The sequence below is a fragment of the Cryptomeria japonica genome, chromosome 2, assembly GCF_030272615.1.
Source record: "Cryptomeria japonica chromosome 2, Sugi_1.0, whole genome shotgun sequence".
Lineage (NCBI taxonomy): Eukaryota > Viridiplantae > Streptophyta > Pinopsida > Cupressales > Cupressaceae > Cryptomeria > Cryptomeria japonica.
The window spans coordinates 52,251,374-52,279,069 of NC_081406.1; the positions used below are offsets into that span (position 1 = coordinate 52,251,374).

Below are 27,696 nucleotides of genomic sequence, written 5' to 3' on the forward strand. Positions count from 1 at the left end.
CCGCTCTGTCTAACCTTGCATTGATTGCCTGGAGGTTGTCACCAATCTCCTGGAATTCCTGCTCTGTGGATGTACGACCAAGGGCGACTGAAGTGATCTGGAAATCCATAGGAGTAGCAATGTCCGCTGTCACGCCTGCAATAGGAACAGCAATCTACGCAATCTGCATTCCTGTCTCATCTCTAGCTATGTGCGACAAAATCTCCGCTCTCTTGGTCTCCTTCTTAGCACTCCTAGCTAGGTAGTCATCGATATCATCAATAGTCTGTACCTCTATCATTTGTTTTCTTTTCTCCATACTTCTCCTCAGCCATTCAGGAATAGCGGCCATTTCCATACCATCATCGAGAAATATTTCTCGATCAAGTCCTTTCAATGCCGAGATAACATCATCATTATCATCAGGATTACTCTTGGTCCAATCATATACCTCATTTCCCAAGCTAACTTCCAAAAGGATAGTAGGGGATTCCGGCTGATCATTATTCTCATCAGGAGGTGCAGATGTCGCTGTGGCATGGAATTCCTGAATATTCTCTGGTAGTATCACTGTGTTGGAACACTGCTAAGTCTCCTTATTTTGTTATGTTACTTCAATCACTTCGATTGATGAGACACTGGGAGGGGGTGAAGGAATGATGAGTGGAATGATAGTCTTCTGTTTCTTCTTCACATCCTCAATCTTCTTCCCTTTGGCCTTGACTTCTCCTAGCGTGTTCTTCCTTCTCTTGGGAGCTTGACTCTCTTCGTCTGCATGAATCCTGACATCACTGACAGTCCTCTGATCATCCTCGGAAGTAGACTCTTCTGGCTTCATCCTTTCATAAGTGAAGGGAACACCCATGTCAACTAACTTATTCATTTGTATATCCACCCATAGGCGGGAGAAATTCAAGACCTCTCTCATTAATATATTCAGGTCAATCTCTTCTGACTCTGACCAATTAGGCAATAGGATTGCCTTCTTCATTTCACTCTCATACTGTGGATGTGTATGATCTCTATCATCTAATACCTGATCAGGCATGAGGAAAAGTCCACACTTCCTCATGAAATCCACTAGCATTCTGGACCACATTCTTCTCTTCACTGCTTGCTCGTCCATCAGGTTAGCCCAATAATCTTCTATGTCAATCTTATGAGTGAACTTCTCTCCCCTGATCCTTCCGACCTTCTTGTCTGGATCAAATCTTTCTCTCTTCTTATATGTAGCAACGATAGAATGCAAGCTCCTCACCTGCAGTGTTGGTGGCTATGGCGGACTGGCAAACCTCTAACGTCTTCCCAACTGAAATAGGGAATGTCATTCCTGTCCTGTGCTTCTCTCTCTGGATAACATCGAACTCTAGAAGCTGTCTCACCACTTCCAACAATATCATTCTATCGGTTGGATACCTAGGAAGTGTGTAGTGTTCAGATTGAAACCCATGAATCCTGAGGTATGTGAAAGTGGGGAATTGTATATACCACGATCCATATTTTTCTATTAACTTTGTTGCCTCCTTGGACAATCTTCTGTGGATTCCACCTTGCAGCATCCGTGTGATGTACATAGTGAATGCATCATTCACTCTCTTATAGTCTTCAATTCTATGCATGATCAGCTAGGGGTAGCATTCATAACTCTTGAATCGTCCTTGCCCATTCCCGACTTCACCTTTGCATATTAATCCTTTGTAATATTCGTAATAAAATTCCTGACTTTCTAAAGATTTAGCTAATTTGGAGCATGGAGTCAGGAACAATAATCCATACACTTGGTAAATTTTAGCAATTAAGTTCAAAGTGTGACAACACTAAGGCATGGAAGCCTTCCATAAAATTCATTTAATACCCCCTTACGCTTAGAAAATATGCAAGCTAGAATGCAAAGGAGTATACCGGATAAATGATGACTACGGAAAAGTGTGAAAGGTTTGTGTTTTCACACAATGAATGTCTGAAGACACCTTCCGTAGTCAACAATGGAGGTCAAAATTCTGAAGACAACCTGAAAATCAGACTTTAAAAACATATTGTAATCTTCAGAAATGTGCATAAAATTGATAAAAATCAGTTCTAATGACCAAAACAATCATTTTCTGGAATATAAGTATGGCTGGTAAAATTTAGTTTTCTGAGGACAAGTCTGAAAAATCGGATACTTCAGACTTACCAGCACCTTGCAAAATGGTTTAAATCCCTGAAACTGATGAAAAATTGCTAAGGAAACAGCCCCAAGCAAATTCGCCAAAATTGGTTAGGTGGCTGGAAATGAAAATGTATGAGGACAACCGCCTAACAATGGAGTTTCAAACCTACAACAGTGATAAAATGGTCTAAAAAATGCACAGAAAACTCCATAAAACACCTCCAAATGCTAAATGCCGAAGTTGGAATTGGCTAGGCAATAAAAACTTAAGTCTGAAAATTAATGGCAGCCATTAATGGAGGTCAAAATCTGAAGCAAACCTCGGATCTGAAGTGAATCAACAGGCTGGAAATGATGGCAGCCACCAAGAATGCACAAAAATTATCAAAATATGGCACCAAATCACCTCCCTAGCAAAAATCGAATTTTCCCAACTACGGCGCCAAACTGAAATCTGAAGATTGATGTCAATGGCAGCCTTGATCTGCAGTAGCAAGGATGGCAGCAATCTGAAAAATCGCCCAAGTTGGGGTTGGATACCCCAAACACAAAAAATCACCTTCCTTAGCAAAAATCGAAATTTTCAAAATTCTGAAAAAAATGTTGTTAATGGCAGCAATCTGTAGTAATGAAGGTCTGAACAGCAAGCAAAAATGGTGGAGGAAAAATCGCCCAAGTCTCCAATCATGAAATTGCCAATTTTCACCAAAAAATGCTAAATTTGGAAAAAATCGCCAAACTTAGCAAAATCGAAATTCTGAAACTGGTCTTTAATGGAAGCCAAGAGGAATAGATCAGCAAGCTGGAAAAAATGAAGGAAAATAAACCCTCAATGCCACACTTCACAAAAACGCCTTGCTAAAAAATTCACCCAACTTGGAGAAAAATCGCTTTCATGGAGACACCTGGCAGAAATAATAATAAAATAATGCTAAGTCTCCTCTCATATACTTGCTTTCACCTCTCTCTTTCACCACACAAGCAATGTGGGATAAAACACTTGTATAAATACTTGCTTGGTGAAAATCTAACTTGCTTCTAGAAGGTTCAAACATTAAATGATTTTGCAAGTTATTAAATTTGCTTTTAAATTTTAAATAATCATTAATAATTATTTAAAAGCAATTAAATGGGGCTTATTTATTAAAATATTGCAAATTAAATCCAAAATAAGCCTCCAGGGGAAAATCGATATAGGTTGGGATTGAAAAATCCCTTCAAAAATCATTAAAATCGTCAAAAATTTCCATAAGGGAAATTCGACCCATGCTTGGATAAAAATCCATGCATAACTTCATCAAAATGCACACAAAAACCCTCCCAGGGGAAATTCGATGTGAGTTTGGACAAAAATCCAGACAAAAATGCATTCAAAACTCACTTAACTTGGAAAAACCCTCCCTGGTGGAATTTCGACCTCAGTCTGGATGAAAATCCGGACTCAAAACTCTTTAAAAATATTCCCAGTGGAAAATCGATCTTTGTCTAGATGAAAATCCGGACAAAAATCCTTACAAATGCTCTCAGGGGAAATTCGATCCCTGTCTGGATAAAAATCCGGACAAAAATCCTCACTTAGTTGTCACAAAAATCTTGGTGGAAAATTGACCAAGGCATGGAATTCGCACTCCAGTCCGCACTCCTGGTGGAAAATTGATGGCAGTCTGGATAAATCCTGACACTTAGCCAAATTTTAACACTTCCAAGGGAAATTCGACCCAGGTATGGATAAACAGTGGGGGAAATTAGTGGCCAATATGGATTCTAGGAGAAACCCATGTGTAGTATGGATTTTGAGAGGGGGAATGGGTTGGGTAGTCTAGAATGTGAGGGGAAAAACACCTCTAGCATGGATTTTGACCCTTTAACCCTTGGAATAAGGATTTCCCTTGGGATTTTATCATTTTAACCACTCAAGATCACTTAGAAACATTAAATTTAACTGGACTTAGGCTAATTTTCCAAAAATATGAGTGAAATGCTAGAAAAATATTGGAATAAAGTGCAAAACCAACTTAAATAATACCGTAGGAGCGAGAAAACAACTCCAAAAGGTCTGCAAATACCTTGGCACTTTAAAATCACTGATGTGCGTGTTTAAAAACATGTTAACACTCAAATAGGTCTACACTTAGACAAAACTTGGGATCATTAAACATATCATCTTTTGCAACTTGATCCTAACACTTCAAAAACCCTAGACGGCACTAGGCATGATCAAAACTCCGAGACTCGGGCACGGGAAACGCAAAATTGCCCACTAAGCAGCCAAAACCCTAACCTAACAACGCAGAAAGCTGGCAAAGAGGGGGTCCCCATTAGCAATGGGGCGATGTGTGAAAAGGTCACAACAGGTCTCCACAGTGAGAACCCAGTGCTATAATTCAGATGCCCTTTTTTATTTTCTGCAAATTATTTTATTTTTTTCTGATTATTTTTAGGAAAAATTTTCAGGTTTTAAGTTTGCAGAAACTCAAACCTCGAAATTTGTGACTTGGAATTTGTGCCAAAATTCTCCTCCAAGGTTTCAATTTTTTCAGCTGCTGCTTCTATTCTAATTTTTAATCATATTTTTTTGTCTCGTGCCTTCACTAGGTTGACCTTGTTCAACCTCGGTTTTCGTGATGGCATCTTTGACCAACATCATGTTGAAACACAGTCAGAAGTTCAACAGCTGCCACAACACCTCGAAATAGTGCATGTTCACGATATCTAAATATCGTTGCCTTAATCAGACTCCCTCAGGTGCCTACAGGTAAAACAGCTTGAAGGATCTTCATGAAACGTCCGACAAGAGCCGAGCTTTCTTTCTGAAGAATATGTTGTTTTCTATCATTAGGGATGACAAGTCATCTATCCAGGCACATCTTACGAAGATCGAGGAGATCTATGACCAGTTGGAAGCTATTGGTCGAACCATGGTGGAAGAGGATATGGTAGTGATCACGCTAAAAAGCCTTCCTCACTCCTACGAGCATTTCATTGACACGCTCAATATCTCATATACTAGTGTTGATCTAAAGTTTCCTAATCTTTGCACCAACTTCTACAACAAGACAGATGGAAGCAACAATTTGGTAGTAACAGTGTCAGTGTGGAACAAGCTTTTACTGCCAAGGACAAGGGCAAAGGTGAGTACACACAGCAGAAAGGGCAGCACAACTCTAAGGAGGGGTTCACACAAAGATTCACATGTCACTATTACTCTGGGTTTAATTGCTTTAAACTTAATCCCTCAGTTGTGTTTAAGCATAAGCACCCCACCATCTGAGGCTCCCAGCTTGCTTACTATTCAGCTCCTTGTTCTAATTCATTCAAGGCTCGTTCCCTTTAATAACTATTTGTTCTTGTATTTAAATCATATAGTTTGTGGTTCAACTAAATTCCATTTAAGGGATCTCTCTCCAATGATTGTTTGTGCTTGTCTTGAGGTCATATAAATAGGATTAAATTGCTTTAAACTTATCCCCTCAGTCATTGTTCAATAAGAAAGACTTTGGTTAGATTTTCATGTATTTTATTAAATGGGGACTTTAATAAGCCATGCATAAAGCTTTAGTAAGCTTTAGGATTAACTTTTTCTCAGATTAGTTAATCATCTTAATCTGAGAGCCACCCTTATGCTATTATTATCCTACTTGATTATAAATGGATAAGAATCTATTTAATCAAAGTTGTACAAGCTAGAAGAATGCTTTGGCAAAATCTGCTTTATAGGTAGACAATAGACTATTGATGACAAATTTTCTTTGCCAAATACGACACTTTGACTGCCTCTGATATTTATCAGACTTGATATTCAAACATTCCCACAAACTATTCTTCTCTTATGTAAATTTCTATATATTTTCAGTTCTTTTAAGTTTTTTTCTCTTACCTCTTTAGAAAAAAGAATAATAAGGTTAATTTTCTTCAGCAGGTACAGATTTCCGCTTCTTAGCAGTTTCAGATTTCATTCTTCAAAAGATCTGTTTTAGATCTTTGAAGTGTTCTAAATTATTGAGTCTATAGTTAATATGCACAGAACAACAAAAATTAAACCCAAGTAAGCATGGTATGGAGTAATATGGTTGTGACCTAAGTCACAAAGTTCGACCTCGAATTCGAGATAGGCAATAATAAAATTGGGATGAAATTTATTTTTTTAATATATAAATAATAAATCTAAAAAATACATAATATTATATTAAATTTGAATCATTATAATAAATAGACCCGTTCATGGGTCTCAAAGGGTTAATCCTGTTGGTATGTTTTTTGGAGATAAGGAGGTGATTTGGTCAAAACCTAAAAGAGGATGGGTTAAGATCAACTTTGACGAGGCCTCAAGGGGTAATCCGGGCACTTCTGGAGCAGGATGTGTGGCCTGCGATGATGAAAGGAAGATTCTTTTTAAAGGAGCAAAAAGGTTGCAAGATGGAACTAATAATGAGGCAGAGGTGCAAGCAACTTTGTTAGCAACTGATTTGGCAGCAAATATGAAGATTTCATAAGTCCATTTAGAGGGAGATTCTCAAGTTGTGGTTAATGCAATCATGAAAGGAGTAACCCCGAGTTGGAGATTAAATAAGTTTATCACATTAATCTATGCAAAATTAAAATCTTTTCAAGATTTTTGCATCTCTCATATTAAGGAGAAGTGGAAATGTCAATGCTGATGAATTGTCTAATGTGGCATGTGATCTTGCTAAGGGAGAAGTGAGGTGGTGGGATGGTAATGACAATACCATTCAATGCAATGGAGTTAAGATATTCTGCCAGTACAGTACCTTGTCATACTTGAAATGCGCGAAATGCATTTCTTTTCTCTATGTTCGTGCCTAGGCTAGCTTGAGCATAATGGGCAATTAATGCCGAATTACTCTGCATTGGCGGCGGGAGTTGGGAGAGCTCCATTTATTGCGAGAATGGGAATTTTTGCTTATTCATTGAGGCAGTCAAGCGATTTTGGTGGTGGTTATTGTGGTCTTTGTACAGAGTTAGGTGGTTTTTGTGGGGGTGCGATATGGAAGCCAACTTCACACTTAAAACAACTAAACTCATGCCTTTTTTGGGGGGGTCGGTTCCTACAAAACGACTGCAAAACATGTTCATTCCGAAGGCCCCCCTATTCTTGAGGGTTGTTCAATTGGTCCTTGGTGAGGAGGTAGTTGTTATTGGACATAGATACAAAACAAGGGTGGACATTTACGCGTTAATCATGGCGTGGGGGCTTGAATTTGGCTATCCCTGTGAGGAGGTGAGAAAAGTGATGACGGCGATAGTGCCAAGAGATTACTTGCTCCATATGGAATCTTTGCTGGAGTGGGCAGTCTCGGGATGGGGATTTCACATTTCGAAGGGCATCCTGGAGGAGCATGCTAAGCTTAGAGGCAAACATTTGCGAATTCCCTTTCTAAGACGTCGTGAAGAGGTTAAAGCTAGATTTCGAAACAATGCGAGGAGAGGTTGGGAGAGCCTAACAATGTATATAAATATTCAAATCATGGAGTTGGAGGAGACTATCAGGCAAGCGAAGGAGGACGCTGGGGTGGTGGAGGAGGTGCAAAGGAGGTGACCGATAACCAGACGCCTTTTTGTGGAAATGGCCAAGCAGAGTTTGTCGCAAGCTAACGGAGCGAATGACGATGTGAACAAGACTGGGGGTGCTGCAAGCTCATTGGACACAGAGGCGGGGAAAAGGCGATAAAGATGTTGCAGGCCAGGGTACCTCTTGGTGCCATTTCTTTTTTCTGTTTATTTGCTTTGAAAATCTGAAGTTACAGTTAAAACAGTTTGAATAGCTTATGCCAATTTTTGTTTGGCAATATGTATATGTTATTCTCGTACTTGTTTTGTGGGGTAGGGTTTGTGCAGACTACTGGCTTAATGGATGTATTTTTTTGTTGGGTGGTTTGGAGGTTTTTGTGGGGACTTTTTGGGTGGTTTGAGAGATATATCTTGGATGATGATGTATTGTTTAATTTTACTCAATAAAACAAAAATATTACCGATCAAAAACAAATAATTATAATAAATATAAAATATTATAATATGAAAATGTTTGAAATTTTAATGTAAATAATATTAATAGGTAAATAAAAAATATATTATAATTAAAAACCTAATTTAAATATTCTAAATATTATAATCAAATATATTATAAAAAATAAAATAAAATAAAGAAATGACATGGTTTAAAATCATATAATACAAAATTACTAAATTTTATTTTTAAAAACAAAAAGTTAAAATAAAAACAAAACAAAACTTAAAAATAAAAGGCACGTTCACACAAAATCTCTAACAAGGTCAGCCAAATAGAGGTAGGAGCACACGAATTTTGTGGACCATTGTAGGAGCAAAGACGGAAAGAACAGTAATGGATAGAATGGAAAGAACCGTGGCACGAAGGAATAGAATGCATTGATGTTCCGTAAAAATGAAATTGCATTTCTTATGCAAGTAGCCACACTTATAGGCATGAACAAGTAAATTTGGAACAGTAGCAGCAACATGAGAGGCCACAACAATTGAAAGTTGTTTTAATTTGTAACAAACAGCCTGCCACCTAGCTCACAACAAACAGCTGACTCAGCCACCCACACAGTCAGCCAGACATAACCAGGTATTCTATTTAATAATTTATAACCTGTAGACTATATTTGAGATTTATAAATTATAAACCAAAGCAATAGCCAGGCAGTCAACTGTTTAAAAAATTAAAACCTATAATTTTGAGATCCATTGACTAATGTAATTTGTATATTAATCATAATGTAATTTAAAAAATTAATATTAATCAGATGATTTTAAAACTTTAATAATATCATAGTCGCCAAATTTTTGTGTAATTTGTGTTGATGTTCAATTCTGTCATACCCCCACCAATCTATGAGATCCCAACCTCTATATATGAGATCACATCCTTGCTAAAAATCAGATCGCAGCACTTAAAAGTTAAACCTGGGTGGATGAAAGAAGAGGGCAGTGATTCAATTAAGGAGGTAAATTAAGTTTAAAACTAAGAATATCATTTAATAGCAATTCTTTAAGAAGTCAATTAAAGAAGTGTTAAAGAATATATAGGGCAGTGTTTTCCTAGAATAAAAGGATATTTAAATAAAATTAAATTAAGATTCCAGGCCAGCAACTAAGAGGAACTGTTGTGACTCTTTCGAAAAGCAGAAATGATGAAGAGGTGTGTCTCCCTCAAATGTAAACTATAAAAGGGAAGATCAAATCATTTGGGAAGGCATCAATTCAGATCATAACAATTCAGAACAGAAATTCAGAATCAGCATAACAAACTTTTACTTTTTCAACTTAATATTATAAGTATATAACTTTATCTCAGAACAGTTCCATTGCATACTAACATTCACATGAGATCTAACTATTATGAACACAAATAGAACACAAGATATATGCATAGAAACCCTTACGGGAGAAAACCACAACAAATAGCTTCCTTATGTACAAGAAACACTTTTACAAATTTGTAGGAATCAAGCCACTAGAAGCACCAACCCCTCATTCTATTTGTGAGAACCTTTCCCACTAGAGGCACCAACCCCTCATTCTATTCGTGAGCACTTGCCCACTAGAGGCACCAACCCCTCATTCAAATTTCCACCTTTTAACGGATAATTGATGCTCCTATTCTTCTCTACGTATGCTATGATTCTTCTTCTCAACTTGTTCTCCAAATCTGCTATGAAATGAACATAAGACTGCCACAAGAACTCTCTTCTTAATCTGCAACAGTTCCTTCTTAAATCTGCTATAATCACTTTCTCAATTTGTGCTATAATGTTGCTCTTATATTACCTTTAAATCTGCCACAAATCAGATTACAATCTTCTCATAAATCTGTCATAAAATTATTCTCATTCTCCTCATATAATCTTTCATAAAACTCTTCACAATCTCTTCATAGTCTCCTTCCTATAATCTCAAATCTGAAATGATCTTCATGTAACTCTCATCCTATAAATCTTCTATACTCTCTTCATAAAATTGCAATCTATCTTCTTATTAATGATTCTTGGTACATATATTTTTTATTAAAACATAAACCCCACACAACTTTATTTCCATTTACAAACTCTATATATATCTACGAAGATGTGCATTTCCTTTCTAAAGTGATGCCTTTCCAAAATGAATGTATCCATCTCAACCGGTCACACTCTTCCAAAACAAATTACTTGTTTGCAAGCAATCACACCTTTTGAATAAACAAAATGCATCTTATGATCGCACCCTTCCATGTTAATAGACTGCTGTTTAATCACATTAATCTTTAATCATTTTGTGCTTAGTCGATTTGTCTCAAAAGTGCCACATTTTCCTTGTAATTGCTGACTTTTGGTATATATGCAAATTAATATTAATTATTCTTTGTTCTTACCAGAGTGTTGCTCTTATTAACACCATCACACTAATAAAACAAACTATCACCTTTGATATATCGACCATTCTTGATAGAGTCATTGTCTTTGTGCATAATGTAAATTGTTGTCTAATCAAGTCGCCGCCCATCATAATAATGAATTATGAAGTCGACTGTCAAACACATTGATTATTATTTGCCCATTATCATATGATGAAGTCAGCCGTCCCATTTACTTCAACAGAGTAACTTCTCGTATTGCACACATTAATACTTATTTGCCTTCTCATATAAATCACTGCACATGTAAGTTGTATGTCTTGTACAATCGCTTGTTAATTTGAAGAGACAAACTCGCTCCATTAATAAAATCGTTGTGTAGTTTATCACTTATTTTCTATTGCTATGCATACATCATGAACGCAATCTCTCTCAGGAACTCCTTAAGTTGTTCTTCATACAGATCTTGATCTATAAGAATCTTCACAGCAATATCTGACCATCATCAATCAGCACGATACACTGTACCAATAATTAATCCCTCCCTTGATACTTATTTGCAGGTGTACCTAACAAAGTCATCATTCTTAGAAATAGATTCTTTGTTCTTCATAACAATAGCTGCTTGCACAAACATTATAAATCTTTGCTCTTTGAAGCATGTCTTATCCTGCTTTTGCTGACTTTTTCTTTTTATTGCTGCTATTAAACTTGTTTATGTTTATCACTGCTGCAGTATGATATTGCTGTCCATTAATCAATACATTTTTTAATCAACCAAATCTGCTTTACAAATTAATTGATGTTCTATAACTATTAATGGTTGTTTTAAAACTTTAAATCTTCTATTGTCGCATTGTAAAGCAATGATTGTCTCTGCTGTTATTGGCCAACAATTACAATGGTTTCCATCCATTTTCTCAATCTGCTCTTTGCATCTATTAACTTCATTTATTAAATCATCATTGCATAAATGACAACAATACTTTGACATCAATGACAAACAATTCCAACACTCAAAAACATCCCCATCTTCCCCAACCTTGCTAGGAGGATGTAGTTCCGAGCGAGTTTATTAATTTTGTAACCTCCACTAGTCGAAGTGTCTCCACTCTTGTCGATAACCAGATTTACCAATACACTAATATGTTGAACAATTTCCTTTGCATTTGAGGGGCAATGTATGATAGGGTTATTTGAGGATTTTGATACTTTTAACCCAAATGCATAAAGAGTTTGGTGTCTTAGAAGCCCTAGGCAAGCCTATACAAGACTTTGTTTTAGATTTCTACAAACTAAAATAAGGAATAGAAAGCAAAGAGGAATATATTAAAAGCATAAAGTAAGAAAAGACACTAAACTCTTTAGCTTGTACGACACATCTATCAATTTGGATTATGTAAAGATTAGAATAATTGAAGCAAGAAAGCTAGATAACCCTAAAATTACAAATAACGGTTATTGCATGAATTGTTTAGAATTTGGTACACTTCACATCCACAACATACAAATAAGAATCAAAGAATAATTGCAATTTAGACATACGAATAACATTGCAATTGATAAATTGGGATGACCCTGCAACGTAACGATTGTTGCGAGCCTTGTCTCAAGCAGGGTCATGGGTTCGAATCTCAGCATGATGTGCTGTTTTGAACCCCCTTTGGCTTAGTCTCTGCTCAGGTTGAAATTGACAAATTTATAAGGTGATGGATGCAGGTGCACTGACTGCGATTGACGCCATGGCAGGTGAGGTAGATCAGAGTGAAGGAGAGGTGGCAGGAGGAACGACAAAGGAGGAAAGAGCATGCTCCCCACATGCCACGGAGGATGACTGTTGGGCCTCGTTAGCTGCCTCAGCTGAGGGTTGCATCCATGCCTCTACTTGTTTTGTATCCGTTGAATGGTGGTGATTATGTAGAGCCCGCAGCTGCACTGCCCCTTGAGCCCGTGCGAGCAGAGATGTCAGGTGTTTGGAGTGATAAGGTGAGTGTCCACGTGCCTAGTGCAGCAGATTGCCAGCTTCGGTGGCAGCGCACCAGTGGAGAGATAAGGAGTGCATGCCAATGGAGTGATAAGGAACCATGGAGAGATAAGGAGTCTTAGCTGGCAGTCCCAAATATTGGAGAGATAAGGTATTGCCTGGGTGTGGACGTCAGAATTAGACAGCACAAGGAGATAAGGGTGTAAAATTGTCGATCATATCCAAGGATGAGGCCCCTCAAAAATGTGGTCTCACTGGTATGCTCCAGTCAAAAGCAAGTATACCGCTTCGGCTGTGACTAAGCAAAAAAAAAAACATTGCAATTAATAAAGAATAGTATGGACACAATGTTCACCAATATTCTTTACTTCTTCGATTTTTTAGAAGGTCAAAGTCTATAATTCTTTTATAGTAATCATTGAAAACAACTTGTACTTATAATCTTCTCTCTAACAAGGTTCGAATTCGACAGCCATGAAATTCGGATAAAATTCGACAAGGGAAAAATTCGGATAAAATTCGCCTTCATAATTTTGTTTATTTTAAAATTTATATATACTTCTAATAAATTATCAGAATAGCGACCCTTGTTGGAGAAAATCCGAGGGCGACCCAACAGTTGCAGACACCCATGACCCAACAGATACAAAGCATATACAAAGAATACCCACGAACAGCTGAGTTGTGTTTAGAAGCGGATAGCAGTGCTTTATAGAGGAATTTCGATTAAATTCGATTTTTTTTATAGAAGTTTGAAATTCGATTAAATTCGATTTTTTTTATAGAAGTTTGAAATTCGATTAAATTTGAACCTCATCCATGAAAATCGCCGTATCCTGTGACTTAGCTTATAACCACTTTCTAATTGAGCTTTTCAATATTAATTTCTCAAATAGAGTTCACTTTTAAGACATAATAATTGACTTGCAATATAATAAAGAGTAATTAAATAATTAAAATAAGTTCACAAAAAGAAAGTTAAGAACTTCGTCTAGAAAGAGAAAGTCCATTAGAACATTGACTCTTTGGCATGCCTTGTGAAAGTTGTCATTGTTGTTGTGAAGAAGGCTTTGACTTGTACATTCTGAATTGGCAGACAGCCTATGCCATTATCTTCCTGCTGAAAACCATGTTATTTGTTAAACAAATCTTCCAAGTGTTTAGTCGGTCATTCTCCTCTACACTGTACTTGGGGAAATTGTGGAGGTCTTTATGACACCCAACAAGTGAAGAGGAGGTGATGGCATTCAGTTTTCGCATGGCTTTGAGATCAAAAGTTTGCTTTGCTGGTTAATTCTTTCATGACCATCTTCTGAAAATACTTCTTAATATCAGTTGAATATAAAGGTCCAGTTTCATACTTCTCCAAGAATTCAAAGTCAAACATCATGAAATCAGCATGGATTTTAGGCTTGACCTCATCACATAGTTTGTCGAGCTTCTAATATTCTTCAAGAGCTCCTTTTGAAGCTAACAACTTCCATTCCATGCTCATGTACCAAAACTATATGAGATTTTCTTTTATTTTGGAGAAGACTTGTTCAGCAATAAGTAGATTTATGTCTGTGGATGTCATATCTTGAAGATCCTTTATTACACTATGCCATAATGACTCTTCTTTCCTGACCGATTGTATCTCATCGTCAACCTTTTTCTTATCAGCCTCATTCTTTAAGTAAATAATCATTGTCTCAATAAATTTGGGGCCATCCAAAACTATTTGCTCAAAACTTTAATCCATGTCTAAATGAATTTTCTGAAATTTTGATACTACATAATTTTTGCAATATTGTCTTTTGATAATATTGTTAATAGCAGCTATTGTTCAAAACTTTAATCCATGTCTCAATGACTTCTGAAATTCTGATACTTTATATTTTTTGCAATATTGTCTTCTGATAATATTGTTACCAAGCATAGCAGCTACAATTGATGTCATAGGAGTCACACTAACAGATTGCGCATCGATGCCCTCAATTGATTTGATGTACGTTATTAGGACTTTAACCAATTCTTCTAGTTGTTCTCTCATTTGCTTCTCTTCTTCTGTTGTTCAAACTAGCTTGGTAGCAGATACTCAAAAAATGTGTATCTCCTTTGTGAGTGGATGGACTAAGGTCAGCCCAAATAATTCTAGAATCATTTGTATACATGTCTTCTTCAATTGTTTCTACAATAGGCTTGGCAATCTCAACATATTGTGTATCAGAAGCAGTATATATCATTAACCTTGAAGTAACTTTAGCCTTCTTAGGGATTGGGACAGTTTGAAGTAAACTAATTACAACATCAAAACTGGGTGAACTCACCTTTGTATCTTTCTTTTCCTAGCTGTCAGTTGTTGTACCCAAGGCAAAAGTGGATTGGCAGTAACCGTTTGAGAATATGTGGTAGAGGTAGTACCTACAAGGTAAAGGGCTTGCTAAAAAACTGTAGCAAAATCTCCAATTGAGGATTAAACTAGGCCTATGATGTCAGTAAATAAATATTAGTGCACCCAGCACCTTGAATTCATTAATAAAATAAATATTAGTATTTAATGTAAGAAACGATTTGATTACAATATAATACTTAATAAGGTTGTTAATGCCCTAATCTGATTAAATATCTAACCATGTGTAATGCTGATCTTAATAACTAATGACAAAATAGTGGGACCTTAACTAATATGATTCATTAAGAATCAGATAATACGAGGTCACACCCTTTTGCAGGAACGCCCTCTTGGAAGTAACAGAACTCTTCTAATCTGCCCTTGGATCCAAGGTATATAGGATATGGCTGCCAGACTTGAAAGGAGTTTTTAGGAGGATATGGATGATTGCACAGGCGGAAGGAATACAGATAAGGAAGACGTGTGAAAAGAGGGGCACACAGACAAACTTAAAGGACAGACTACAGAGTATCTGGTATGCGAACTTGCACAAATATGTGTAAATTCTGTAATTCTATTACACCTTGTTCTGCACAATAAGATACACATAACATCACTGCATTTGAAATATACACACCCTTGCATATCCAGTTTGTGAATATACTTGGAGCCTGGAAATCCCATGCAGGTTGACATATTCAATTCTGGTGAACAGCTCATAAATAAGTATGACCCAAGGTAGTGAGTTGCAGTGAGAATGGTGTTGGGGTCACCTTTAAAGGCACGTCACTTTATGATTTAGGACCAGGGAGTCCCATGAAGCCAAAGGGGCATAAGGGATGCTTCCTTTGGGCCTGTAAAGGCGGGACTTCCTGGGCACCTTGTACATCTTTTGTCATACTGACTGAATCTGTAACCCTGGATTGTGGGATAGACATGGTAAGTGGAGGAGACGATGATAGGGAGCCACACTGGGTAGGCCACCTCATTGATGGCATGTTGCACTTGAGGTCAAGGGGGTTAAGCCACCCTTGAGCCTAGGGTAGAGGGCTTCTTGTGCACCACACTTGGCCATCCTGCTCCACAATCTGTTCCTATGTTTAGTTTCTTGAGAATAGGCTCATGTTGTACAAATAATAGGATTTTAGAATCTGTCATAATCACATATCTTATAAATCTATATATCCTAACTTGTGTGCAGGATTCCACCTCAGCATATCAGGTATTTCTTTATCTCCTCTACTTTGCTTAAGTTATATTTTAGTAAATTCTTCGAGTTTATATGCCCTTAAATTGCAATTTCCATAATAATACGACATGTCAATTTTCAGCTAATTTAGGTACAAGATTATGAGACATAGATATACAATACGACTTGAATCTGTTATTACTGTTACTTTTTCAGTCATATGTAAAATAAACTTGACTTATTAATTAAAAAACTATTGAACTAAATTAACAGCACAGTGGGCTTAATTGGGAAATCCCAGTAAGGGACATTACATATGAGGTAGGAGCAGTAAGTGAAGATGGGATGAGATAAACACTGAAAGAATCTAATGGTTGTTGTGGGATTGGCAAACAAGGGAAAAGCAAGCATGAATCAAGCATAGAAAATTGCAGAGAGGCATTATTGACTTGTATAATAGGTTTGATATTAGGAGGAGAAGCCACGTCTATTGGATTTTGAAGCTTCTTGATCTCCAACATTTTGGAAACACTATCCCAACCACAAGGAGCCATAGGAACTTGCCTCCTATTTGGATCATCATCATCTTCGCCACTTGCTAAGCTATTCTTTGCACAAGTAGTATATCTATATACAAAAATAAATTAAGGAACTAAGGTAGTCTCTGCTTATTTTGAGATTTGTGATGGCCCTTCCCTACTTGTATCCTTATCGATGGTAAATTCAACAATCTTTTTATCAAGCCATGCCTTTGACCTTTGTAATACATAATCAGTTATTTCTTTGATATTAGTCATTTCCTTGTTGGCCCATTTAATGGGTGGCAATGGCAGCATTTGAATCAATTTTTCATTGATAAAATCAATTAGAACACTCTCATCATAAGGCATTCCTTGAGTTATACATTCTAAGTTGAATGCTCTCAACTAGTCCAAAGTCATCCTCATCCAATCTCTTTTTCTAATCTCAAAATCATTCTTGCAATCTTCCCAATAGTCTTCCATATGAGTGATGTGGTGATATTGTGGACCATGTTTGTGATTATTTTTTACATAGTACTTGCTATCAAATGGAAACCTTTTATTGTAAAAATGCTTTGGAAAAGTCCTCTCAATATCTTGTGCATTAGATAAAGACTTGCACAAGTTATAGCTGAGACCAATTTGAAATGGAATTGCAACCACCTTCTTTTCTTTGCATCTCTTCTACATTTCCTTAATTTGCCTACATACCTCAATGAGAACAATCTTATCATTCCCAAAGAGTGGGAGTTTATATGTCATGCCTTCGAAACATTCAATACAAATATAAGAAAGCCTCGGAAATTGAATTTAATCCCATACTTTGATATCAAAGAAGTTATTTTAGCTAATATTTTGACTCCAATATCTTCATTTAATTCTCTTACAACTAGCATGGTGAATGCATCATTCACCCTCCTAAAATTTCTGTTGCTCTCCTCTAAAACCGATGGAGGAAAATAATCATAAATTTGAGTTGTTCTATCAAATACACGAGTCTTATGACCAGGCCATATCTTAGTACTCGCTATTGCATAAAATAAATATGAAGTGATGTAAGAACATTGATTTTTTTAAAGACTAACCAACTGCTCATGAATGTTATCACTTATGGCATCTGCCCAATTGACAAATCCTTCTACTTGGCATATAAAATTGATAAACAAGCACATCCAAAAATTGAAAGTATTTGTTTCATTACAACCCATGACTCTCTTCAAAAGAGTGAATATGTTTAATAAAACTTCACAGAAGTTCAACCTACATAGGTTTTCCAGCAACATTGCAGGTCCTTTCCTCTTCCCTTTGAGCAAAGATTGGGCTATCGCTATTTTGCATTCCTCTTTATGTTCCTCGCCTTTTTCTTCAGTGATCTTGGCGTACTCTTCTTGTGGTAACCTGAAGGTGCTATTCAAGGATTGTCTATCCAGCCTAGCAACTAATTTATTCTCAATCATCTTGATTTCTTTGGTTTCTAGGTTATAATACTTTGTGTAGGAAAGAACCAAATCAACATATTACATGGCTATAGGAAAACCAACTACATGAACCAACACAATTTTAAAAACCTTATAAGCAATTGGAGTTCTCTTGTTGCTCTACATTTTGCCCCAAAATTCATTCATATTAATGTGTGTTAACACTAGATCAACTTCGAGTAGGTCAATTTGTGGCAAGGGCATTTTTGTTGTTTATAATTAGGGCCTGGCGGATGCCAATTGCCTTGGGCAACATTGGAATCCGCCTAAGGGGGCCAGCCCCTTCTCCAATTCATAGGGCCAGCCCCTATACCCTTCGGCTACTCCAAAAGGTCTCCACGCTACACCTTGATAGGGCCAACCCTATCTTCTACATCAAAAGAAATTAAATAAATTAACTTGCAAATTAAAAGGGTAAAGCCGACTTGACTAGGGGGTTTGCTCTCCTATAAATAAAGCATACACTCCTCACAATATCAATCAATGTAGCTCAAGTAAAATGCGAATTACAAATGCAAGATAGCGAACTCCTTTGTGAACAGCAGCGAACTTCATTCATGCACAGCAGATCACAGCTAACTCTATCCATACACAGCAGATTACCAGTTAGGTTGCAGCGAACTCCATTTATGTGTAGCAGATCACCAATTAGATCACAGCAGACAACAAAGCTATCATTGAACCAGTGTTCTCCATTGAAGGCTTAAGCAAAGGACAGCGAACTAGTGGGAAGGTGCAGTTAACTCTTGTTATACACAGCAAGACAAGGTAGAAGGGCTGCAAATCATGATCACTGCCAGCAAGCTAGTTGTGTAGTCTTCTGTGGCATCTTCTCTATGACTGCAACTTCTATACTCCAGATAAGTGTGTAATGATCAATTGAATTAAAACCATAATCAGATCCGAGGATCTTTTAGGCTGGGTTTTTCCTCTTAGGAGGCTTTCCCAGGGTATCTCTGTCTTGTCTTTATGCATTCATTTCTTACTATGCTTAAATCTGAAAATCAATAATTCTAATTAAACCTAGTTAGAAACAAATTCTGATTTTCTGAGTGTTATCTAATCTGAAAGTACTAAAATTAACAATTTTTTCATAATTGTAGAGACCAAAATTCGTCCACATCCTAACCACTCTTGACTAATCACACCATAGGTGAAAAACTCTGACTCGATAACTTGGCAACCCCAAAAATTTGGAATACTCCGGACTTGGCATAAACTCAAGGAAAAACTTGGCAATAACTCATCAAATTTCTCAAACATTTGAAATACATCATTTTAAAAAAATATTCTTCAAAAACACACGCATATATATATATATAGAGAGAGAGAGAGAGAGAGAATTTTTAAAACATATTACCGATTTCCATCATATATAAATCAAAATTTGAGTTTAATAAATATCATATACCAAAAGAACAAGTTCAACCTCTGAATACATATGAATTGCAAGTTTAAGTATCAAAGAAAATTCTAAATCATTTCAAGTGTAATCCTCAATTGCTTTTAGCTTTTGGCCATGTAGGAATGAGCATGACATTTTCAGATCGGGTTGTACACATTGATGGTCATTTGTGTGAAAACCTTGTACTATTTAGAGGCTGTAAATAAAAAACGATATGTATTATATATATTAAATTTAGATTTCTTATAAAATTTTATCTTATATAATTAATTTTGAAAATAGTTGAAATTATTAAAAAATAAACATATATTTATCTTTAATTATAATTTATAAGAAAAATAAAAAATAACGATAACAAAAGACATTAAAATTTGAAAAAAAAAAAGAATTGTAAAATTGCAAAATTGTAAAATTGTGGAATTGGTAGTATATATAATTCTATTTTTATTGGGAGCCATCGCATCACATTTTAGGTAAGTGGACCAAAAAAAAACCTATTTTGCGTGTCGCATCCCATTGTGCCCTAGTCGCACTTTGTGTTTGTAAATCACACCACAAAATGACCTAAAATCACTTTAAAACATTTAGCCAATTTTTTCTCAGATTTTGGAGAAAAAACATGTTTCCCGAAATAGTTTTCTACAAAGAATTGCCACAAGTTTGCATAAAAATTGATAAGTTTTTGCACGATCACAAGTTTTGGCATGCAAGTACTCATAATTTCTCCAACTAATTGGTGATTTTTTCATCTATGCATCTTAATTAAACAAAGCCAATTATTTAATTAACCTTTCCAATTGTCTTTCTAGCATTAATTAAATAAATTCCAATCAATTATTTAATTAATTACTCATTTCACCTATTTTCCTCTATAATCCACCCTTGGTTGAATAAATTCGACATTTATTTAATTAAGTTCACCCTTCATATTTGAACCTTCCAAAAACTAAATAAATACAAACTATTTATATAATTCACCATTTTCCCCATCAAACCATTAGTTGGCTAAAATCAATTAGTTAACTGATAAATCCATTTGCACATTCCCAAGCATCCTTAAGTCAAGTCAAATTTGCATATATCATGCATGTACATGCCCCCATGCTTCACAAGTCTCCATGTAGTCCTCTCATCAAATCTTGTCCATCCATTCAATCTAGAAAATCCCAGCCCTTCACATGTCTCCCAAAAAGGACTTTTTGATTCTCACCAATATATCTTCCAAGAAGATCTCCACCACCCAACTCCCTTAGATCATAGAACTCCTCTTGTGCACCAATTACAAGGTGCCTTTTGGAGGCTTCCCATGGGTCCAACTCTTTCAAGCAATCTCCTCCATTAATCTTCCACATAAATCCTAGCCCTTGATACTACATCCCTCAATCTATAAATAGCTCATCATATGAGCTATTTTAACAACACACTTCATGGATACAATGTTATGTTGTTAGTTTGAGTAACAACATCCAACCTTTCATCACAAAATCATCCTAAGAACATCCACACTTTGTGTGCAACAAGAGGCTTCTGGTGAGAGACTTCTAATAATTTTTCATTTTGTATGCTTAGTCTCTTAGCTCAATCAGAGATGGCAATTAGGCATAGAATACAGTTTTGAATTTCATAAGTCTTTTATTTGTGTTCTATGTTTGCTTGTCCACATTTTGGCATGCCTAATGGGACACCTACATCCCTATTTTACATCCTTTTGTACCATTTGTGTGAAGAGTTGCGTTGCGGGTTGCCAATTCGGCATGTGCATCTCTACTTTCAACATCTACATTACACACCTTAGCATATCAATTGACAGATCAGCACATTCGTCAACATTCTGGAAACTCAATGACCCCATGGCTTTAACACTTCCCCTTTTAAGGTTTTCAGTTTATTATCTATTTGCATGCTTTTCTTATCATTGCTTGCAGATTTAACCCACTGTTTTGTAGATTTTACCACATTTTTTGACCTCATTCATTGATTGAGTGTACCTATGCATACTTCAATATATTCGCAATCTTGTGGTGTATCTATTTTATAGATTGGCATCTCCATTCCCAACTCCAATTCTTCATCCTTTGTCATTTGGCCTTTGGGGTATGTATCCTTATGTTCTAGCTAATCTACTTGTTTACCATCATTGCTAACTGTCCATTTGTAGGTTTCTATTTTTTGGGTTTTTTTGCTATCATTTGTTTTTTTCTCATTTTTTAAATTTGTATTTTCAAATTTGAAGTTTGATTTATAATTTGATAACTCTAACTCTCTCACTTTGCCACAATTGGTTGCTAGTTCCTCTTCCTCTAAGTGGAAATGAAAAATAGAATCCATCCACACATTAAAACACAACTGGTTTGCATCAAATAAAGAAACAGAGCTAGTTTATGAGCATTCCAGCTAGCATCTTCTACTCACAAACAAAATGAATTTAAAAAAAGGGCAACAAAGTTGTGAGATATAGCAAATAGAGCCACACAATCATCACTTTTTAAGAAGTTGGATAGCCAACTACGTTTATTGCAAGTGGCGGTGGGGTTTCATCTGATTCTTCTAATCTTCCTGTATCATCTATTGTCAGCAATGATGATCTATATGGTGTTGATTACTAATTGTATTACTGAACAAGAGTGTCTACCATGACACTCAAGTTTGACAAATTGATAATAGATATAAAATTAGTATGTTGTATTTCAAATTTGTAATAAATATGGTAGTTTTGTGTAGCATATGCATGATCGCCCAGACTTGTGAACTATAAAAGGGTCCATTTCGATTTCCATGATATGTGGTACTCTGAACTTAATTCCTGTAATTATGTATATATTTTAAAAAAAATATATGTTTTTTGTATGGACAAACCTAGAACTTACCTAGCCCCAAAAAACAATTGTTGTACCAACTTACCATACCCACATGCCCATATCCAATTCCAATTCAGCAACTTAGTATGTTTATTATTTTTATATATTTTGTATATGAACCAATCCAACCCCAAAAAAACATTGCTGAATCTGCATACTGGACACCAGTACCCAAACCCAAACCCAAATTGGCAAATTAGATGTTAAACAAGTTCTTAAAACAACTTATTTTCATCCAACTATAATGCACAGTCCAACAGTAAGAATTAAAACACTAAGGATAGATGGGAGAACAGGCCAATACTCACCTCCTTGAGGTTGGAGAGAAATACTAACACAATTGTTGTTTTCAAATATTCAATATTCACCTTCTAAACATATCTCAAATTTCAGAATCAAAACAGGAAGAAAAGAAAGAGTAAATGTGAGTGAAAACTACCCAGTACCCACGAGGAATTTCTTTTCCACAGACATGCAGGTTCCTGAAAGCATCTTTTTCACGGAGCTGTACTCCCTGTTTACTATCACTTGACCATGGATGTGAAGGCCAAAGCTCATCAAAGTTCACTAATATCTCCATACTGCCTCTTCGGCACCTGAACAATAGTGTTGTGTTGTGAGTAAAAATATAACAGCAATAGCGTTAATCTTAAAACCAAACCGTGAGTACAATGCACCTTTTAGATGGATGATGAACTGCTACAAGTTGCAAAAATCTTATAAAAGACACCCGTGCATCAGAATTGATTGCCTGCAATAAAGAAGATAACTTAATAACAATCTGAAATGTAATACATAACAAACAACAATCTTGAAATGCAGAACCACCAAAAGAGAAAAACCTTATTGTCCACAAAGATTTCAAAAATATTTGCAGTGGCTTCCTCGATATCATATATAGATCGCGCAACCTTCTCTACCAGAGAAGCATTAAACAAATTAACATAACAAACAACAATCTTGAAATGTGTGAACCAAGACCATTTTTAGCTTGAATTATAAAAATCAAGTTTCAATTTTGTTGACAGTGAAAATGCATTGGTATCATTGTTTATAAATTCAACTGCAAGATATCATATAAAAATTTAAAAAATTATAGAATGTACCTCTACAGGATCAGAAGCATTTGCTGGTAATTCATTTTCAAATTTCTCATCATCCAAATTATATGACCTGTAACAAATAATTCTCATTGTTAAAGGCAATTGTCATTCATCAATAGGTTTGTTTCACAAAATATTTACTAGTGCTTGGGTTAGAGAACGTATAAAATGAAAGCATCTACCGAGGAACTTGTTTCAATATTTCAATAATAACTATCAGAAAAAAAATTATCCATTGTTTCATATTGTCTTTAAAGATAAACAGTATTTCCCCAGTTTTATGTGGCCTTTCAAAATAAACAGCATTAATGATTAATTTATGGTTTTCATTGATTTACAGAACCCTTTAAAGTTTAAACATACTTATCTGCAATTAACCAAAACACCCCTTACCACTAACATTGTTTCTGTGTCAATAAAATTACCCCCAAACAATTTTGTTTATTTCATACCAGATTGACCATAGATAATGTCTGATCCTTAGCTTTTTAGTTAAGGATCTGATATTTAAGAATTAAGAGCCATGCATTTATTAGTTATTACAGTAAATTTAGAATGCAAAATTTGAAGGAAGTCATGACTGGTACTTTCATTATTAGTGTAAATACATCATCATCAGCTTGTTGTATCTCACATATTTGTACATTATATATTATGTTAACATAGCCCTCATAAAAAAATTCCATTTTGGAATTTTCACTAATTTATATTTGGAGAAATTCAGGCTACATTATCATTAGTGAGCATACAATGAATTAAAGATTCCATATATGCCCAACAGGCCAACAGCATAGAGAGAAAGCATAAAACTACAGGTAGCCATGAAACAACAGAATATAGCTGTACCATGTTTAAAGATCCACAATTATCACACTAAAGGCACGAACCCTCTCCTGTTTTCCTCATTTTCCAGTAAAGGAGAGGAAGTGTTGCTATTAACACATCAGACTCAAATACAGTATGTTACAAGCCTAAAAATGCATATTTCCCTGTTTACCCATTTATGATGTATATGTGTATGTATATGTTTGTGGTCTAGAAATGCTTTGTTTAAAGTAGTTTTTAGATAATAAAATAAATTTGAAGCTCAAAGCAATTTGATTCAGGGGACGAATATAAGGAAATCACCATTTGATTAGGGTAGGATAAATTTGCTGAACCAAAAAAATTAATCAGAATTTCTTGGGATTTGGTAATTTCTGAGTTTTTTTCAAAAGAAACGGACAAGTGACAGCCTTTCACTTAGCAACAACAACAATTTGTACTACAAACAAAAAGACTTACAAACTTGAAGCTTCAAACACAATCAGAACTCATCCAGAAGGAATGCAAACTTAAGTAAAACATTTTAGCTCATATGCATTTTAACACAACTAATAAATAGCAGTATAAATATCTAAAGTAAAACTGCTCTATTGGGAACACAATGCAAGCAATATTTGAGAGACATCAAACACCAATGCCAGAAACATGTATTTATGATGAAGTTTCAGCAGAGCATTCAAGGGAGTTTAAGTTTTTAACCTAATGTTCAACTAGTTTGTAGAGGAAATTTCATGCATTTTTTGGGGAAAGCTTCTTATAACAATAATGCATTGACCCTGGCTAACCATCTAAATTCAAGAGCAGTACTTCCATTAATCTAAGGATGAAAATGCATGACAAAAAAATTTGGATAAATTTATATCTTAAAATAGTTTGAAACTCAAATTAAGCAAATTTGTAAAAAGTACCATAAAACAAGTATTCTAACTGAAAACTAGAAGGGAACATACTTGCTAATCTTCTTATTGATCCATTTCAGCAAACTCTCAGCTGTGCGAGCATTCTCAATTGGTTCTATCCCACTATCTGCATTAGGCTCCCAGCTACCAAAAGCAAACTTTGATGGTGGACCCCAAAGTAGCAAAGGATAATGACTAACTGAAAATCTGTCACACAACTTTGTATTTACCTGCACTGCCATACACGGAAAAATATAATTTCTCAATGTGCAACATTAACAAGTGTGTGTGTAAGTGTGTGTATATGCATAGATTCACGCACAAGTGTGTGCAAACATGTTACAGCAGAAAGTCTGCACTATTGGAGAATCTTGGTTTGCATTTTTGGTCTGATTCATGTTATCCTTCTGTTTAACAAATTAATGGTACTTTCTACAGTCTCCATTTCTTCTGTTTTGTCAATAACTGGCATGCTTCCTTGTCTTGAGGTGACTCTTAACTCTAATTTGTCATTAGAAACAGGGGTATCAGTTTGTCCCTTCACGTCCTACAACTGGCTGGCACTAACTAAAGGTTTACTTAATTGTTCTCCAATTGAAAGGATTTGATGTTTCAAAATGTACTTGTTGTGTTGCACAGTAATCACTTTTTCCTGTTTTTGGCCTTTGTAAGTAGGCTTTCTTTGTTCATCTTGATGTTTTCTTCAGTCTACAATCTCTCTGTTAAGAATGGACAAACCTTGGCTGGCAATCCATATTGATGGCAATCCCTTAAACTGACAGGAATATTGTCACTATCTGGCAGTGGTTTCTTCTTATCATCGGTAGCACAGATTTGAACATAATTTGGCACTGTTTGTTGGAGAGTGAGTTCAAAGACAGGTAGTATATTCTCTCCAATATCTGAATCTACTTTTAAATCCCACTGACCTGCTTTTGTTATTTGTGGACATTGATAATTTCCTTTTTCGTTATAGTAAATCATTAAATTGCTTGCAACTTGAAAGTGATTTCTACTCAAAAGTTTGAGAGGATGTTGCAAATGACAAATCATAACACAAGAGGTACGGCCATGTAAATTTTTAATTGCCTTCAAATGATAACAGAGTATAGTATGGTGATTGGTTTGACTAGAATCAAAGGGCTTGTGGGTGTTTTTAAGAATGCATGGCTAGTAGACAAAACCATGAAGCTTCTGAGAAGAACACAACAAGAAAAAGAAAACACTAAGAGTTAGTCCATATCAACATTTATGGTCCTATAAAAATAGAATATATCAGAATTTTTGGTTATTCCATCTATTTTAAACAAAAGAGGATAGATAACATCGTCACATCAATCTATGACCTTGTTATGAAGATACTGGTATGTTTTAAACAGAACAAGTCTGCTTTCAATGTTTCTCATACCTTTAAATAACTAGCTGGAAATCATTCTCAAAGAACTGAAAGCTAGGCAGCTAAATACATTTATATCACCAGCAAAAATGATGTGGCACAAAGTCAAAAATAGCCAACTATAGAAGTAGCTACATGTATGGAGTAAGGATAGAGCTTGTATATTCTTAGTTGGCTGAAACTGCTAGGCAGAAGTATATATAATAAATTGTAGCACAACACAAGTGAAAAATAAATTGAATGAATGATTCAATAATCGGATAATCTATTCAACAATATACAAGCATATATATAGAGATTACAAGACGACGTTCTAAATTAAGAACAAGTCGTTTAAAGTGAACTACCAAAAAGCTAAACGCTAAATAAAGCTTAAAAGCTAATTAACTAAAAAGCTAAATGACCATTAAACAAGGAACTAAATATAGGTGACTAAAATATAATTAAATATTCTAATACCCTCCCTTAATGGTCATTCTATCTACTAACTACCCTACAGAAGACACTGCAGGTCTTTTGATCACAAATGAAAAGAACAATCTGCTGCAGTGGAGACCCTCCCTGGATCTGAAAAGAGTTAATGACCAAGAATACCAAAATCCATCCAACCTAACGTTGGGTAACCAAACTGAAACCTGAAACCATGATTTTGAGGAAAAATCGGCAAACCCTCCAAAACTGAAGATACAAATCATCATTTTTGTGGAAAAAAATGGTAAAAACCCTTGAAACGATTTTTGTGGAAAAAATCGAACAAAACCCTGAAACTTTGCATGGCAAGACCCAAAACACCACATGGTAAGACACCAAACATCAGACATCATGCAGGAAAACACCAGACAACATCACATGGTAAAATACCAGACATCACTTGGCAAAATACCAGACATCATGTGGTAAAACAACACTACCTGATTTTTGAGGAAAAATCAAGCAAAACCCTCCCATGATTTTTTGTGGAGAAAAATCAGAAAACCCAAGCAATGACAAAATCAAAAAGCATAGAAGGTTGACTCCTTCTTCTCTTCAGAATGATCTGCAACATGAGCTTGTACTTGCTCCTAAGACCCTCCCTGGTTGGACTTTTGATCATCCAACCTCTTTCTGCAGAACTTCTGGATATGCCCAAATCTACCACAATAGTGACATGTGAATCTCT

At 35.7% G+C, this 27,696-nt stretch overlaps 1 protein-coding gene across 4 annotated transcripts in view; it reads right to left on the bottom strand.

Annotated features, from left to right (window-relative positions):
• Positions 1-27,696, bottom strand: part of LOC131046192 (sulfhydryl oxidase 1) — a 94,450-nt gene that overhangs the window by 46,033 nt on the left and 20,721 nt on the right. For 3 of the 4 annotated variants that reach the window (XM_057979864.2, XM_057979863.2, XM_057979865.2), the window contains exons 4-8: positions 25,193-25,371; positions 23,421-23,487; positions 23,157-23,225; positions 22,992-23,065; positions 22,754-22,910 (exon numbers count right to left, since the gene is read on the bottom strand). In XM_057979864.2, the coding sequence (XP_057835847.2) occupies positions 22,754-22,910; positions 22,992-23,065; positions 23,157-23,225; positions 23,421-23,487; positions 25,193-25,371 (546 nt within the window). The remainder of the gene's footprint in view (positions 1-22,753; positions 22,911-22,991; positions 23,066-23,156; positions 23,226-23,420; positions 23,488-25,192; positions 25,372-27,696) is intronic. The other variant, XM_057979866.2, reaches the window with a different exon arrangement.